The sequence below is a fragment of the Castor canadensis genome, chromosome 15 (assembly GCF_047511655.1).
Source record: "Castor canadensis chromosome 15, mCasCan1.hap1v2, whole genome shotgun sequence".
In the NCBI taxonomy this organism is placed as follows: Eukaryota; Metazoa; Chordata; class Mammalia; order Rodentia; family Castoridae; genus Castor; species Castor canadensis.
In genome coordinates, this window is record NC_133400.1 from 78,688,473 (window position 1) to 78,706,692 (window position 18,220).

General features: G+C 35.8%; 1 protein-coding gene across 1 annotated transcript in view; it reads right to left on the reverse strand.

Annotated features, from left to right (window-relative positions):
- Window positions 1-2,384: 2,384 nt before the first annotated feature.
- The window catches only part of Mrc1 (mannose receptor C-type 1), an 84,656-nt gene continuing 68,820 nt past the window's right edge, over window positions 2,385-18,220 (reverse strand). The window contains exons 23-30 of the mRNA XM_020180977.2: window positions 17,445-17,547; window positions 12,199-12,431; window positions 8,683-8,848; window positions 7,602-7,751; window positions 6,185-6,298; window positions 5,425-5,589; window positions 4,176-4,217; window positions 2,385-3,320 (exon numbers count right to left, since the gene is read on the reverse strand). Coding sequence (XP_020036566.1) covers window positions 3,070-3,320; window positions 4,176-4,217; window positions 5,425-5,589; window positions 6,185-6,298; window positions 7,602-7,751; window positions 8,683-8,848; window positions 12,199-12,431; window positions 17,445-17,547 — 1,224 coding nt within the window. The 3' untranslated portion in view covers window positions 2,385-3,069. The remainder of the gene's footprint in view (window positions 3,321-4,175; window positions 4,218-5,424; window positions 5,590-6,184; window positions 6,299-7,601; window positions 7,752-8,682; window positions 8,849-12,198; window positions 12,432-17,444; window positions 17,548-18,220) is intronic.

Below are 18,220 nucleotides of genomic sequence, written 5' to 3' on the forward strand. Positions count from 1 at the left end.
ATGGCCTTTCAAGAAGTGATTAAGCTAAAATGAGGCCATTGTGGTGAGTTCTAAACCAATCTTATAAGGATGGTATCCATCCTTATAAACATCCTTATAAAATGAGATTATGACACACAGACACTAAGGATGCACACAGAGGGGTACCCATGTGAGAGATAGTAGGAGGGTGGCCATCTATAACTCAAAGAGAGAGACTTCAGATGAACCCAATGCTTGACTCTGGACTCAGACCTCAGAACTATGACAAAAAATATCTGTTGTTTAAGCCAAAGTATTTTCTTATAGCAGCCCCAGCAAATTAGGAAGTATATCAGAAAGCTAAATACTAAAATTAATGTGTAATTATTCTCAATTTGTGGTGTTTGATACAGTTACCAACTTTTAAGAATTTTCAATGAGGTTTGAACTCAGAGCCATGTATGTGCTTACTAGGCAGTCACACTACCACTAGAGCCAGACCCCAGGCTTGTAGTCTTTTTCGTAAAAGAGCCACCACTCCCCAAATGTAATCTTCAGTGCCTACAAAACTTGGCTCTACCCCTGCTAGCAACCATGCTTTCATCTCCCACTGTATATTAATAACTTTAGCATGTTCTACCAGTGTATCTGCCATATTGTTGGGAAATGATCTGTGGATGTGGACCATTGCTAGACCTTCTTGTGGGCAGGCATTGCTTCTTACTTATATTGAATCTACAGGGTATAGCTCAATGCCTGGAACATAGAACAAGCAACATTTGATAAAACAATGGATAAATTTGCAAACAGATCTATGAATAGATACTGATAAATGAATGAGTTCAGTTAGCCAGTTTCGGCAGGTATCATCTTTACTTTTAGACTTCAAGTTACAGACTATTCACATTGAGTTTGACCGGGGAAAAGTATCTGTAAGAATCTTCCAGCCTCTGAATTCTGACAAAAACCAGAACTGCATGCAAAGCCAGTGAGGAGAGCAAAGGTACTTAAATGTCTAATTCCCAGGAAGAACTGGTTTAAAAAAAAAAGCAAAAAAACTCAACAATAAATAAATTACAGCAATCAAACCAAAAGGAAAAGAATAAAGCAAACAACAAAAAGACTGCTTTCTCCACCCAATACCTCCTCCCAAAATACATCTTGGATATTTGAATGCTGTGTTTGGGTAGGTATGTAGATACACAGGACTTATGACTTATCTACTTGATTATGTGCTCAAGTGGATGATGCAAGAGTGTGAAATACAATACTCAGCTACCCTGTCAAACACAGATTGTTTCTTGAAATAAGGTAGTTGAGTCTGAGAGATATATTGTTTGGAGTACAAAATATTTCCTGTGAAGATACAGCCCTGAATTATTATGAAAAGACTTATATAAAGAATTTGTAAACCATGCCCACTCATGTATTTTTCTCATTCCCTATTTCCAGTTGTCTCATTTATTTTGAGGAGGGAAAACACACATGCACAAAGAGAGAGAGAGAAGAAATTTCCTTTATAATTCACCACACACTGCTTTGATGATCTAGCCACTATTTTCATCAGAACTTCTTCAGAGTATGTTTTGTTCTTATCAAGAAAACAAAAGGCAATTTGCTTTGTGCCGGAAAACATTTCCCATGATTTCCCACCTCTCGGTTTCTGTTTCTTTCTCCATGTCACCCACATAAACTGGTGTATTGGGAACTCCATCTTAGTCTTTTTTGAATTATGGACTGTCTTAAAACATAGCTATTCTTCTTACCCAAGCAAAGGGCACAAACACAAATAAACACCACATTTGGCACCCTGGCTGCCTCCTTGATGCCATCCCAGGGGGCCTGTCAAGTGCCCTGGTGAAGAATTCCTGCCCATGGGCACTCCCTTAAGAAATTAAAAGGATGAGAAGGCTGTATGACCTCTGTGGGAATGTGCAACCTATAAAGTATTTCACAAGGAATGCAAAACTTTATCTAAGGCAAGATTCTTAAGCAAAAATGAATTGCTAAAGTCAGAAAATGAGTGGGTTTTTTTTTGAGACAGGGTCTCACTATATAACCCAGGTTGGCCTCAAACTTATGATCCTCCTACCTCCACTTCTTAATTTTTGGGATTATAACTGTGTACCACCATGCCTGGCTGATTTAAAGTTTTGATTTTCAAAAACAGTGACTTTGATTGTTGAATTCTGAGTTGAGTCAATGTTATAAGATATAATCTGGGGAAACTATGCAAATTATTAGGATAAAAAGTTTCATTTTATACATGAGTTTAGCAACATACCTTTTCCAAACAGATGAATTCGATTTAGTATTCTACTATTAATAATATCATTTATTTTAAGAGTAAATTTAAGATGTAAAGTAAATAAGTCATTTTAAAGGAAATGTACACTTAACAAGATCACCAAAATGCAAGTGTATTAAAAATAGACCTTATCTTTAATGTTTATTTCACATTATCTAAGTACATCCAGTTATGTACATTTACATTTTTATTTCACATCTTTGCCTTCCTGATATACAGACAACAGGACAAAGAACACATTTGCAATATTCAGCCTGTAAAACCTTGTTTGGGGAAAACAAGACTCTCAGCTGCCTTATTCTTCTACACATGGGCAAAGACAACTTGAAATAATTGGAGTGAAATCAACTGATGAAAAAGACACTGACTACATTTTTTTTCCACATGAGGTTACTTATACTTGTTTTTAAAATGGTCTTCTAGCTGAATTACAATGCAGTGGGTAGCAGCTTATCTTTGGGATTTCCTTAAATTATTCCAAAAGGCTAGGTTGGTTATTTGTAGAGTTCTTGTAATATGTATGCAGTTATAGGAGCTACCACCAATGATGTTTGAACACTGACACTGTAGTGCTGTGTATTCACCTAAGATCTTATAAAATGTGTAATCAGCACTATTATCCCTTTTTATAAAAATATCTTGCCAGGTTAGAAAATGAGCAATTATTTCTTCAATTAGGCAAAGAAAAGAACAGACCAGTGCATTACAGTACTATTTTTTAAAAGACACAATCACATTGAATCAAAGAATCTAAAACTTTACAATTTTATGAAATCCAAATATAACATCATTGCGTTATACTATATGACTGCGTGTTCATTCTGTTCAATATTGTCCATGAGATCTTTTGTGTCACTCATTCCTGAACTTGATTGACTGTTAAAATAGAGAGTGTTTTCAAAGGTGCTCTCTTGAGGTATGTGCGTGCGTCGTTTCTTATAAAAGAAATAGGCAGTGAGGCCAGCACCTGCGACAATTAGAAGGATCACAATGACCACCACTCCTGCCATGCTGGAAGACTGTTTGGGAGGCTCCATCTTCCTTGAGTCAGCTATAAATAAGTAAAATTAGAAAACAAATGTAGGGAGACAGAGGACAGAACACTATACAAAACAATACAAATTGTTGGAAAAAATAAATGCATGAGTATTTTTGAGTGACATTTATCAAGAAGAAACGCAAGACACAAAAACTAGAGTCAGCATGACATAGAGGATTATTTACCATGTTAAGATCACTGTTCAGCTGCAAAAATACTTCATCTCTCTATGCAGAATTGAGCTGATCAGTGTATATCTTGTTTCAGAATAATTCAAGGCTGCTTATCTTCTTATAAGAAGAAGATATATAGATAGTAATAATAATAACGATGATTACAAATAAATGAAAAAAGTAGGGAAAAATAAAGCAGTAATAGGAATTGTAACTCATGAGTATAATATGTACACAGGTTATAGCCAAGAGGTGAATAGGTGGTTATTGGTCATAATCCTCACATTGAGGGTTTTTTTTAGCAGCCAATGATATAAGTACAATAGGATTAGTTACCTAATCCAAGTTTTCTGTAAAAATTTTTATAACAAAAAGCTTCACTGAGAAAAGAAAATGTCCAAGAAAACTTCTTGAGAGAAATATCTTTCTTGAGTTTTCCTAAGGCAATTCTTGTAATAGGGCAAATAATGTCTTCAAAAACCTCGTAAAGTAAAAACACTAGCCTGACTCCAAGACCTATTTTTCTAAAATGTCATTTGAGGTAGACTGATGACCTAATGAAAAAGATTAGTTAGCTGAAGCAATTTTAGTGAAAGTGAAGGGGGGAGTGGGAATGGATTATTATTATGGCTTTTAAAACAAACTGGATTGACATATTGTTAATACTCAACTTGAAATTTGACGATAGCATTACCTTTTGTTGTCGTTGATGTATGAGTAGGCTCAGTGTCAATAACTGTGGGTAAAAAAAGGAGTAAGTTATTATAAAAATCTGTAATCACTGAACGTAGATAGTTTCATTTGGCTCAGAGATACATGGGATCCTCCATATTTGGCTTATAATATGACGTAGCTGGATGGACTAATGGATATACAGAAAGATACCTATCTACCTACCTATCTACATATTATCTATCTGTCTGTCCATCTGTCTATTCATCCATCTGTCTATGTATGCTACAGCAGCATTCTACAGATCTATGATGAGCTTGATTATTTCAGAAATCTGAAAATGTGGTCCTCCAAGTTGCTTTGGAACACTGATACTTTAAAAACCTTCCCAGTCTACCCATATATAGTCTAAGTTAGAGGCTTTGAAACTGGCCCACTGAAGCCTAGTTATTACAAGGTATTGAATAAAATAGTTTCTGCTGGGTATCAAGGGGGTGAGGGGGAGAGGGAGGGGGTGGAGTGAGTGGTAAAGGAGGGGGTGGGGGCAGGGGGGAGAAATGACCCAGCCTTGTATGCACATATGAATAATAAAAAAAAAAACCAAGGTATTGAATGAAAAGTAAGATTGCAACATTGCAGCAGAGGTTGTGGCATCTCTAAACAGAGTTAAAGAAGGTTTAAAATCAGCACAATTCTAAAATAATATAACTTACTGAGAGAGCAGAATTAGTTTATCTAAGTCATTTATTTATATTTATAACTTCATCTGTTAAGAAGACTATTATGTGGGGTAGAATGGCATTAAAACCTAGACAGTGTGCCATTATCTATTAGCTTCCCCCAGTTCATTTCTTTTCACGATCTCCCACTCAATCTGAGATAGAAACAAATTGATCTTACATGACTTATTCCAGAATTGACTCTTATCTCTCTCCAGAACCCTGGCCTCTTCTGGTTTGAACTGGTGACTGTTTCTCACCTTTCCCTTAGTGCAATAAGGCTTTGAAGATAGGTTGTCCTACTGCTTGCAACTTAGAAAGTCCATATGCATGGATATTCCATTATAAATGTATTGATAGAACAAAATAATGACTTTAGCTAGGCAAATAGAGTACCTCTCACTCACAGCTGTAAGCAGCAAGTGATCTCCAGAACAGAGAACAGCTTGCAATGGGCCCATAATCACATCGTAATCTCATACCTGGAATTTACTATTTGAAAAAAAGGGTAGCCAGGGAATCTATGAACCATATGACAAACTTTTTACTTACTTTTTGGTCTTTTACAGATAAATCCTTTGTAGGAAGTACAGTGAATATTATTCCAAAACCCAGAAGATGCAGTTAAAAGTACACAATCATTTCGTTCACCAGAGGGATCTCCTGTGTTCCAGTTGACAAAGGAGACTGGACTGTTGTCTAACCAGAGCCACTTTCCTGGTCATCAAATGAAAACAATAAAAACAGAAGTTAAAAATAACCCATCTTGGAGCTGAGGGCATGGCTCAAGAGGTAGAGTGACTGCCTGTCAAGTGCAAGGCCTTGAGTTCAAACCCCAGTACTGTCAAAAATAATAATAATAAAAAATAAACCATCTTAAGTTTAGCTTATCATACAAAAGCATATTATTTTATACTAGAATCAACAGCTGTAACCAGACTTTTAACAAGCAAGACTATAATGACTAATTATTACAGGGAAGGAAACCAAGAAGAGTATGTTTATTATATAGCTTTACTTGAAAATTTATTTCTAATTAGTAGAAATATTTATTCCTATTTTTCCTTGGCTTTTTTATTGTAGAAAAAATGAAAATGCTCATAAAACCTTCTTTAACTTATCTACAGAAAATGTTTATTAATTAGCAACTTTGAAGATAGGACCTTATGTGAGTCATTTAAGCTTTTGGTTCTTATCTCAAAAATATGAGTTTAAATTTTCAAACTCATCACAAATTAATCATTATTTAAGTCAAGGCTTTCTGGAACTGAAGGCTTGTTTTATATACAACATTTTGAAATATTTATAATACCTTCAACATTTCTGAACATGCCTATCCAAAAATTGGTTTTACTTTTGAGAGGTTCAACTCGATATGACAGAAAACTAGATTCAGCAGCACTTTCAATGGAAACCAGAGAGGAGCCTGCAAAGGAAGAAAGAACAAATATATTGGGAGTATCTTTAAGTAGCTAAAAATATTTTTATAAATAGTATTGATGTTAAGAGCAACAAAAACCAGCTCAATATCCCCATTTAGGGGAAGAATTTCATTTAGCAAACATTTTCCTTCTCAGAATTATAGCTTACATTATCTAAATATGACATGCAATAAGGAATGTAAGGAGAAAAAAATGCTATGGATATGTCAAATATTCCCCAACAAAAAGTAAAACCATGTGAAAACATATACTATGCAAACAATAACTTAAAAAGAACTGGAATAACTATACTAAGATGAGACAAAATACACTTTTAGATAGAAATATTACTAAAGATAATAAGGATATTGTATAATGAGAAAATTTCAACTAATCAGGAAAATATGATAATATGGACATATATGTACCTGACAACAAAAACCCAAAATACGCAAATCAAAAACTGATAAAGCAGCTTTTATCTTACTCAGAACTTAAAGGTCAAGGTTGACATTTGAATGAACTTGAAGGAAATGAGAATGTAATCCTTGCATTTCACTGTCCGCTGAAGAATCCTAAGTTAGGGCATAATAAAAATGTAGTAAAAGTAATTCTATAAAATATTCAGTGAGATTGTTAAATCTCACTGAATTAGGTGGCTTTTAAATGCATTCTGAAAAATTATCTTCTACCAGGTGTGGTGGTTCTCACTTGTAATCCCAGGACGTGGGAGGCTGAGGCAGAAGGATCAAGAGTTCAAGGCCAGCCTAGAGTACATAGTGAGTCCTTGTCTTAAGAAAAAATAATATCAGATTTTTTTTTTTTACTTCAGGGAGAATTTCATTCATCTCTGTCATGGCTATTTGAGGGTTTTTTCCTTAACAAATATAATAACTAGATGTAAAACCTGCATACTTGTAAAATCAGAGTTAATCAGTAGTAAGAAGTGAGTACAAATACAGATGAGACTCCTACAGATTGAGAGCATTAGGACAGAAAGATTTATTCACCAAATTATTGTTTTAGGTTTTTTTTTAACCTGCTCTCTCTAAAATTTTGAAGTTATAAAGTTAAAAATTACATTTTAGAGGCATGATGCTATCCATTCTGTTAACAAAAAAGTAACGACGGGGCTGTGGACCTCACTGGCAGAGGATTTACCTAGCATGTGCAAGGTCCTGAGTTTGAACCACAGTGCCACAGAGAAAAATGTTACACATTCCTGATGTTTTAATGAAATGCTATTCATGTCACTCGACTCAAGAATAGATGATTGTGAAATTTTCTTTTAGGAAATGTGGCACTTACCCATTCGAAGGCATTCCAGAGATGCTTGACCCCAATTCCTCGTAAATGAAGACTCAATATAGTAGCAGTGACCATGGAAAGGAACCCACGCAGTGTGCTCTGACTCTGGACATCTGCCGGGCAGTTGTGGAGGCTCAGTGGCAGGAATTTCTGTTAATAAAAAAAAATTTTTTAACACAGCAAAGTCAAAGGTTTCCATAGTGTGTAGAATAATATTTTTTGCAGCCAAGGAAAACTGTTTTCAATCATTACAAAAAAACACTTCTAATATTTATCACTTGGAAGCACCATTTTTATTATTGGGTTTTCGTTTACTTTACCATTTTAAGTGTGTTTCAGCAGAATGCACTAGGATACAGTGGCATTCAATTAAACACATAATTTAGGACTATAGATCTATAAATACCTAACACAATAAGTTTAAAGAGTCACCCTAAAAATAATTTATAAAGAGATTCCCCTTTTAATCCACTATTTTCCTTTTCTGGGATCCTTACCCTTATAAATTCTTTTCAGCTAGTAACAGCTCCTATGATACACATGATATAGTTGAATTCTAGGACTGTGTCCATAATATCATTGATTCTGATGTACCTACATGTATTCTGCTATAATTCTACTAATATAGATGTGTTGTTGACATCAAAAGGAAGCATACTTTCTTGGAGAATCATCATAGCCTCAGAGGACAAACTCAACAGTAAACATTCAGAGATTTATAGAGAGCAAATAAACTCTAGACATAAAGAAAATTTTCTATCTCTATTATTTTGACATATGCATTGGTTAATAGCCAAGTCATTCTTTTGTTGGGTAAAGGGAAGTTCTGTCTTATTCTTAGCTACCCGAGACATGTTACTGTTTAATAACATCAACAGTGGTGTGTAGTAGCTTATTCAGAAAATTTCAAATTTGTGGTGCATAGTGGTACATGTCTGTAATCCCAGCACTTGGGAGACAGAAGTAGGAAGATTACAAGTTTGAATTTGAGGCCAACCTAAACTACATAACAAGACCCTGTCTCAAAAAAAGAAAGAAAGAAAGTTTCAAATCTCTCAATTGTTTTCATATCTCCAATTACCATCTGATTTTTTGCAGAGAAAATAAAAACTTTCATTGCAATACGATGTCTTCCAGCAGCCATCAACATCCAGATAAACACACGCTGATTTCAGCTTGGGTTCATCAGCGGCCCAGTTAGTGTACCTCATCCTCCACTTGTCAGTCCAAGTATATTCATTATTTGTCTATTCAAATAAAAACAACCATGAGCGTGAAGTCTTACTTCATTTAGAAAATAACCAAAGAACCAAATGAAGAATAGAAAGTATATTTAAGAATGTGATCTGCACAGAATCTTGAACATTTGGAAAGAAAAAGAACATTATAAATCAGTTCTAAAAACTCAAGTTCAGGATAGGTATCCTTTCTTTGAAATGGTTATTTCTTGGAAATCCCAAGGAATACATCCCAGGAAACTATTTTGAAAAACATTGACCAAAAAAAAAAAAAAAATCTCTGTCTTAATCCATGAAACTCTGTTTCCAAGGCCAAGGAGAAGCTTGATCTTTTATAACAAAATATTTCTTACATTATTGAAGTTATAATAAATATTAAGGAATTTCAGGCATCCCTGAGAGAAACACTAATCTCTTCTGATCTCCTCATTGTTCTCCTGTGAACACAGCACTGGTGACAAATGACATCTTAGGTCATTGATCTGAATAAATGATAGAGAGAACATAGTTCTCTTGGCTTCTAGTTAAGTGGTCTTTCAACTATATGAATCATGATGTCATTTTTTAAGAAATGTGGTTGTTTTATCCATTTACATAGTAAATTGCTTATTAAATTTAATAGAACACATGTACAATCACAAACTGATAACATCAACAATGTTATTTATCAACATTTTTCAAGCTAAAACAGATTTTACAAGAACAGAATAAACAAAGATACATTTTTAAAATTTAAACATTTTAACTACATCATTTAGTTTACCAAACTAATTACCAAAGGTCAATGACAAAAATTAAAGTCATATGTCATCCCAACTTAGAAGTTTATAGCATTCTCCCATGTTAAATAGTCACTGCATAATCATGGACACCAGAAATGTAAGGAGAGTAACAATACTGTTTTCGTCATAAATGGTGGCATTGTGGAAGATTATTTAATATTTTTAAAGTAACTAAAATCCAATCTTAAACTCATCAAAGAATTGTGACTGCAATGCATGTACAGGTAAGATATCAAGGTAAAAATCCCACTGAACCACGAACAGACACTTAAATGATGAAGAACAAGAATGAGAAACAGGTCAGGCTAAGGGAAAGGAACCAACAGGAGGGGCAGGGCAAAAGAAGGAAGTAAAGAAGGTGAATATGGTTGATGTACTTCCTATACAAGAATGAATGTAGAATATTTAAACTTGCTGAAATCACCATAAAAAGGAGACTAAGTAGAAAGGAGAAAAATGGAGGGGATGAACCAATTTGGAAATGTCATATTGAAACTCCCTGTACAGTTATCTTAAACAAATAAAAATGTCTTTTCAAAAATGAAGGACAGGAAGGTTAAAAACAGGTCTTATCTGTGGGCTGGTACCAGTGGGAAGGGAGAAGATAAAAGGAAAGAGTGAAGGAAGGTGTATATGGTATAAATATTATATACTCATATATGAAAAAGGAAAAATGATGCTTGTTGGAACTGTTCTAAGAAGGGGGGACGGAGGATAAAGGAGAAAGATGGAGGGGTTGAATCTAAGATATACTATAAGCACTTTTGCAAATGTCACAATGTACCCCCAGTACAACAATAATATGATATAAAAGGATGCCTTTACAACAAAAAAGGAAATTTAGATTTTGAAAGAAAAAAGAACTGGGACTCATCTATGAGAAGAGAATGAGTACTTTATGAAACAAGTTAATTATTAATACACACACATATATATAAATATATGGAAATGTTACAATGAAACTTGTTGTATAACCATCATAAACAAGCAAAAATATCTTTTTCAAAACAAAAATGAATGACAGGAAGGTAAAACAAGTCCTGTTCAGGGGTTGGTATCAGTGAGAGAGAGGGGGGCATAAGGAAAGGGTGAAGGAGGGTGAATATGGTGGAAGTACTAAGTATTCATGTATGAAAGTGGAAAAATGAGACCTATTGGAGCTGTTCTAAAAGGTGAGGAGGGGGGATAAAGGAGAAAGAAGGAGAGGGTGAATCTAACTAAGACATATGATAAACACTTTTGTAAATATCATAATGTACCCCTGGGACAACTATAATATGCTAATAAATAAAAAATTTTAGAAAGCAAATAATAAAATAAAATCATAACCAACAGATATGTAAAAAAATGTCTTGCCTAGACAGGCACCAGGGGCTTACACCTGTAATCCTAACTACTTGGGAGGCCAAGATTGGGATGGTCACAATTTAAAGTCAGACAAGGCAAACGGTTCATGAGACTTCATCTTCAGAATAACCAGAGCAAAAGGACTGGAGGTGTGGCTCAAGCCTTAGAGCACCTGATTTGCAAATGTGAAGCTCTACTTTCCAGCATTGCCCCTTTTATCCTTTTCTCTTCCTGATATTCCTTCCTTGTGCTCTACCATCCTAGGCTACATCTAAAATGGTTGACTTTCTTTAAGAAGCCCTCTTGGACCTCTCCCCTGGCCCAAGTGGCCTCTTTCTCTTTTCCTATAATACTTTGTATGCACCTCTCTTTGACATTTCTTGTATTTCCTTGTAAATGCCTACTGGCATCTCTTTCTTTTACTTGGAAGTTTGCTGATTGATTAGCTAATAGATGAATGGAGGGTGGACAGATGGATTACAAGACATCCAAGAAAATTCATGGTAGGAATATTTTGACAACTCTATCACTAACTCTTAGCTTCCAGCCTCTTTCTTCCCTCTGTCTTTATTCTCTGCCAACCTTCCTTTCTTTATCATGGAATAGAGAGCATTGACTGCAATGAAATATTTCTCATATATAGATAGAAGTTCTATAACTTTAGGACCTATAACAACTCTTGAATGGCTTGCTACAAAAAATAAAAAGCACCTCCATCACCCAGTCACTATGTTCCTGACCTGCTTTCTTAATTCTCATGGCATAGTTGTAATCATGCTACTGAAAAAAAACTAAGTGACTAAGTTTAGACGTAGGATATAATTTTCCCATTCAAAAGGAATAAGAGCATGATATCAGTTAAATAATTCTTAGTTTGATTTCTGACACATATCACTAGCTAGTAGATATCTGAAGTTAGTGGATCCTTGAAAGATTTAATATTATTTGTTTTGAGCCAGGGCTTCACTATATAGTCCAAGCTAGCCTAGAACTCACTACACAACCCCAGGCTGACCTTGAACTCTCAAGCCTCCTGCCTCAGCTTCCCAGGTGATGGGATTACAGATGTGTACCACCACGTTCTGGCTTTAGGAGTCTTATTCTTATTAGTACCACTCACATTGCCCGGAAGGATTTCTTTCAAATATGTATTCAACAGATTGAACAGAGAATCATTTTTGACCATGATTTATCTATCATGTCAAGCTGTGCATGTTTCCAGCAGCTTACCAAGTTACTGTTCAGGGCAATCCACACAGGTACATTAAATGTGTGCATTTGCATCCATGCAAATGCATTACTGTAGGGATCCAGAATGCTAGCAATGCGGGAAGCATAATCTTTGCAATATTTCTCTGCTTCGAGCCATGGTAACTTCAGTTTCATGAGTGAGTAGCTGCTTTCACCATACTTAATAAAGCCATCTGCTGGAGCTTTTGTTGGAAGATTAGGCAAGGAAGGGTCTGGAATAAAATGATTATTTTCATTAGCATTCTCAATGAACATTAATTGAGCATCATCGATATATTATTAATATACCTCATCCATCATAAAAACAATCAGAATAGCCTAAGTCCAAACTGGCAGATGATAAAAATATTTTCATGAGCCATTTTCCATCAGAAAACAAGCCATTATTTTTAATCAGAATGCCTGGTTAAATAATTTACAAACTGTATATAGAATATTACGGTAGATATATGATCAAGTTTCTAAAAAAGCAAATATTATTGAAAATTCAATGTGATCTACTATCTGGATAGAAGAAAGGTCACAGTTTAGTCCCACAAATTAAAGAATTTCTCTCATTCCATCATTACTAATTTTTATTCTGTTGGTTAAATGTCAAGGTCAAGAACAATCTTCTTTATCCTCTTTGCGTTTTTTTCCACCTCACCCATGAGTTCACATCTTTGGTCTCTATTTACCTGTAAATAATGCACCTTTGGGAGACCTGTGTGTGATTTGGAATGAAGCTGCACAAAAGCACACAAATCCCTGGTTAATTTGACCTTGACCTCAGGATCAAGCTGAAGTCTTATGATGATTTCCTATGCCCTTCATGTAGGCCCCCACATCTTATCTATATTGAGCCAGACGCTAGAGCCCTCTTAAAACAGAGTCATTTCAGCTCTTAATCTTTCTTCCTTAATATCTTAGCATGGGTTTCTAATCACTGCTTTATGTCCAGGCCTGCACTCTGGGCCACTTAAGACACAAAAGCAGAGCTTGTTCTGCATGCCCGAGCTGATGCCCTAGGGCAGAGGTCAGATGAAATCAGGCCTTTTGTCTGGTTTTGGTAGCTCATGAGCTATACAAGGCTTTAAAATGGCTAAAAAAAAAAAAATCAAAGATTAATATTTCTTGACATTATAAACACTCATGAAATTCAAATATGGACCATAAATAAAATTGTATTGGAACACAGCCAGGCTTATTTAGTTATATATTGGCTAAGACTGCCTGTGACCATCAAAGAGTTGAGTAGTAGCAACAGACACTGAATGACCACAGACCTAAAACACAGCCTGGCTCTTTTCAGAAAAAGCCGTCACTGGTCTGGAGTTCTTGATATCTTTCCCTACCAACTTTTTTCGTGGCCAATTCTCTGACCTGTTCTACTTTATACCAACCCAAGCCACCATTTGCCTTGCTCTGTTACTATAGAAGTGTCACGCTTCCTTTTGGTCATGTCTGGTAAAGGTTAACTACATTTCGTCAGGAGAGCAGCCTCCCTGTTCTCTTCTGCTGCTACTGCCATCTTGTGTTGGTATGAAATCATCAAACCAAGAGACCCTCAGCTTGGCCTTAAAATGTTACAGCCTCTATGGAATTGCCTTACAGTCCCCAGCTTGGAGAAATATGGGTACATCTTAATGCCATGGGGAAATTTTTGGATTATTAAAAGTGGTAAACAGGGCTGGAGGTAAAGCTAAAAAGAAAAAAAAAGCAGTTTCACAAAAGGCTATCTACAACTAGGAAATTTAGGTCTATCTAATTTGCTTATTCAGAAAGACATTTATTTAAAAAAGTAAAAGAAAAAGCTAATACTAGATTGTTTCCAGGTGGTTAGATCATAGCTAATGTTTCCTTTATCTTTATAATTTGCTGTATTTTCTAACTTTCAGCAAAGAATATGTCTTACATGTATGTCTGTCTATCTTTCTTCATTTATTTGTGGCACTGTGGATTGAACTAAAGAACTTGTGCTTGCTAAGCAAGCGCTTTACCACTTGAGGTCAACCCCCAGTTCTTGTGTATTCTTTAAAATAGTGTTAATTTTAAAGTTTTATATATATTGGTTTATATTTGTAGAGGTTTTGAAAAAATGTAGGAAATCAAGTCACACAACATTCTTTGTTTAAAGATAACAAGTTATTCTTATTTTATATATTTCCTTAGAGTTTTTAAAATTCTTGTTGAAGTTTTTTTGATAACTTATAGTAGTACAATTTTATATGCTGTATTTTCTCACTTTAACACCGTGTCTTTTTTTTGAATCATCAAAAATATTCAACACATTTTATGCATGCCAAATATTCTATCACTTACACTTAGAAGCAGAAGAAAGGAAGATTTTGAATAAGCTTGTGGATCACCATTCACTCCTGGAAAAGAGCTCCCCCTGCCCTTTGTCCAAAGAACAGCAGTAGAGATGGCAGCTTTGGTGCTAGTGGCTACCCAAGAGTCAGGTGCAGTGGGCCACAGTGCAGTCCTCCCTTGGTATCCACAGCAGTATCAGTTCCAGGACACCCCCTCCTTCACTTGGATAACAAAATCTGTGCATGCTCAACTCCCTAGTTTAAAATGGCATTTAACCTGATTTAAACATCACACAATGCATACATGGATTAAAATAGTACCCCTTTAATAGGTACAGTCCATGTTTTATGTATCAGTTTAAAACTAATAAAAAGATAAGATTAAAGTAGTGTAGTACTTGCCTATAATCTAAACACATGTTCCTATATACTTTAAATCCTCTCTGGATTACTTCTAATCTCTAACACAATGCAAATGCTGGGTAAATAGTTGTTAAAGTGCCTTGCTTAGGGAATAATGACAAGAAAAAAACCATCTGTACATGTTGAGTAGAGATGCAGCTTTTTTCTGATTTTTTTTGAGTTGGGGGTAGCAGAATCTGTGAGGAAGAAGCTGTAGCTACAGAGGGCCAACTGTACAAAGAGAAAAGTGACATGGCCTGGCCTGGCTTTGCGAGCAAGTAAAGGTTAGAATTTCTGAAGTCCTTTTCAAACATTTGAAAATATCTGAAGGGATTTTCAGTCATGGTCATGAGTTGACATTATTTCCCTGATTTACCAGAAAGTACTGGAACAAAATACTGGATCTGAGAGACAAGGGCTTCTAACTCAAACTCAGCCATTGAGAGCAGAACTCAGGGTGATGGCACCTCTAATCAATTTCTCAATTTCTGATTCTTTTGTATAGCTTGACATTGCTATTCTAGTTATTTTCATTTAACAATTTCCTAAGATTTAAGAAGAAGCTCAAGTCAGATATCTTCTTTTTTACAGAAAAAGAATATATAACAAAATGACAAGGCATATCTGATGCTCTGTGCCAATAGTTCTCACATTACACAAGTTGAACTAAAGAATTCTGGAATTCCTACATTGGCTTTTTTTTTAAGTCCTATTGTGGTTTGTATTTTAAATATCCCCCAAAGGCCATGACTAAAGGCTAGCCTGTGATGCTATTTGGAGGTGGTAGAACCTTTAAAAGCTGGGACTTAGTGGAAGGAAGTAAGGTCATGGGGAGGTGATATTGCGACCCCAGCTCCCCTCTCTCTCTCTAGCTTTCTCTATCTTTCTTGCTTTCTCTCCCCCGAAACCGCCCAGCTGTCATGATGTGAGCAGTTTTGCTCCACCACACACATGCTCCCTGTCGTGATGTTCTTCTCTACAGGCCTAACATGTCAGAGCCAAGTGGCCATGGACTGAAACATTTAAAATTATGAGCCAAAGTAACTTATCCTTCTTCTAAGTTGATTCCCTCAGTTATTTTGTCACAGCAGCAGAAAGATGACTGACATGTCCCAAATTTCAAATAAGATTAGGAAAAGTTTCAGCTTCAAGTTTAATTTGTGCAGGACTTTCTGAAAATGGTATGAGAGGAGACTCAGGAATAAAGTATTTAAAAATTACCCCTTTTACTGATAACCAGAATATACAGGGAACTTAAGAAACTAAACTCTCCTAAAATCAATGAACCAATAAAGAAATGGGCAACTGAACTAAACAGAACTTTCTCAAAAGAAAAAATTCAAATGGCCAAAAAAACCATGAAAAAATGCTCACCATCTCTAGGAAATGCAAATCAAAACCACACTAAGATTCCACCTCACCCCTGTTAGAATAACCATCATCAGCAACACCACCAACAACAGGTGTTGGCGAGAATGCGGGGAAAAAGGAACCCTCTTACACTGCTGGTGGGAATGCAAGCTGATGCAACCACTCTGGAAAAAAATTTGGAGACTTCTTAAAAATCTAAACATAGACCTGCCATAGGACTCAGCAATTCCACTCCTGGGGATATACCCAAAGGAAAGCAACACAGGCTACTCCAGAGGCACCTGCACACCCATGTTTATTGCAGCACTATTCACAATAGCCAAGTTATGGCAACAACCAAGATGCCCCACCATTGATGAATGGATCAAGAAAATGTGGTACTTGTACACAGTGAAATTTTACTCAGCCATGAAAAAGAATGAAATCATATCATTTGCAGGTAAATGGATGAAATTGGAGAACATCATTCTGAGCGAGGTTAGCCAGGCTCAGAAGACCAAATATTGTATGTACTGACTGTCTCATATGCGGACTTTAGATCTAGGGCAAATGCAGCAATGTGGTTGGACTTGGATCGCATGACAAGGGGAGAGCACATATGGGAGATATAGGAATAGGTAGAAAACACAAAACATGAAAGCATTTGATGTCCCCACTCCAGAGGAGCTAATACAGAAACCTTAAAGCGACAGAGGTTATCATGAGAAGGGGATCAGTAACCAGTGAAAAGATCAGTTAGAGATGAATTAACGTGAGTCATAACACATGTGTACACAAAAGCAATGCTAGGAATATTTCTGTATAGCTATCCTCAACTCAACTAGCAAAAACGCTTTGTCTTCTGTATTAGACTTGTGTCTTTTCTTCAACAAAATTACTGATAAAGGCAGAACAGACCTGCCTAGAACTGAGTCGGGGAGAGGGTAGGGTAGAGGGGCAGGGGGAGAAATGACCCAAACAATGTATGCACATGTGAATAAATGAATAATTTTTTTAAAAAATTACCCCTTTTATCTGCCTTCGGTTCATGTAGATTAAAATGAGAATAAAACAAACCTATTGATATGCAAGGAAATAGTCCTATTAAACACACACACACACATGCACACACACACTTAAAAATCCAACTCTTGCAGTCAGGTGAGGTTTGGCAGAACTTACCAGGGGGTGTCTGGCATATATAGCCTCGTTTACTGTCACAGGTGTCATCCATCCATGTCCCTGCCTCCCTTGATTTGCCTCCAATAATAACAACACAGTCAGCCTGTACATTTGTGGATAAAGAAAAAGAAAACAATTATGAATTAACAATTATTTAAATCAATTCATTAGTAAGCCAAGAAACTAATTCCCAACATTCAAATTTTAAGATCATCCTACTTTATAGCATATTCAATCCATCATTACTTTCCAGCCAACTGTATCCACTTTCCACGCAGGTCACTCACATTTGCACTCTTGCTATTTGAATTGAAAACCAACTTGATTGGGACACATTTTAGAGACAGGCTTGAGAAATTTTGCAGTCAGAAATATTACTAATTGCTAGCAAGATTTGGGAACCAAAGACTCTGGAAGAACACAGAATCTTCTTCACACAAATTCTCACTATTGAAATCCAGAAATAGAGCCACAAAGGAAGGGAAGGTTGGGTATTGCCTTAATGGATGCAACAGAACTTTTCTAGCCTGCCTTAAGGAAGGCAGCATAAGGATGCAGAGCAGAAGGATAGGAAGAACCTCCATCTTTGGCTGTCACTGCACCACATATCATATATCATCTGTTTTGAGACATGTATTTTATATATTAACATTTCTAAAATAGTAAATGCAAGACATAATAAATGTGTCAAAGTTTAAAAGGCAGTTATTCTTTTTTTAGTGGCATGTACATTTTTCAATCAATGGTGTTTTAGGTGCAATGAAATACTATAATTA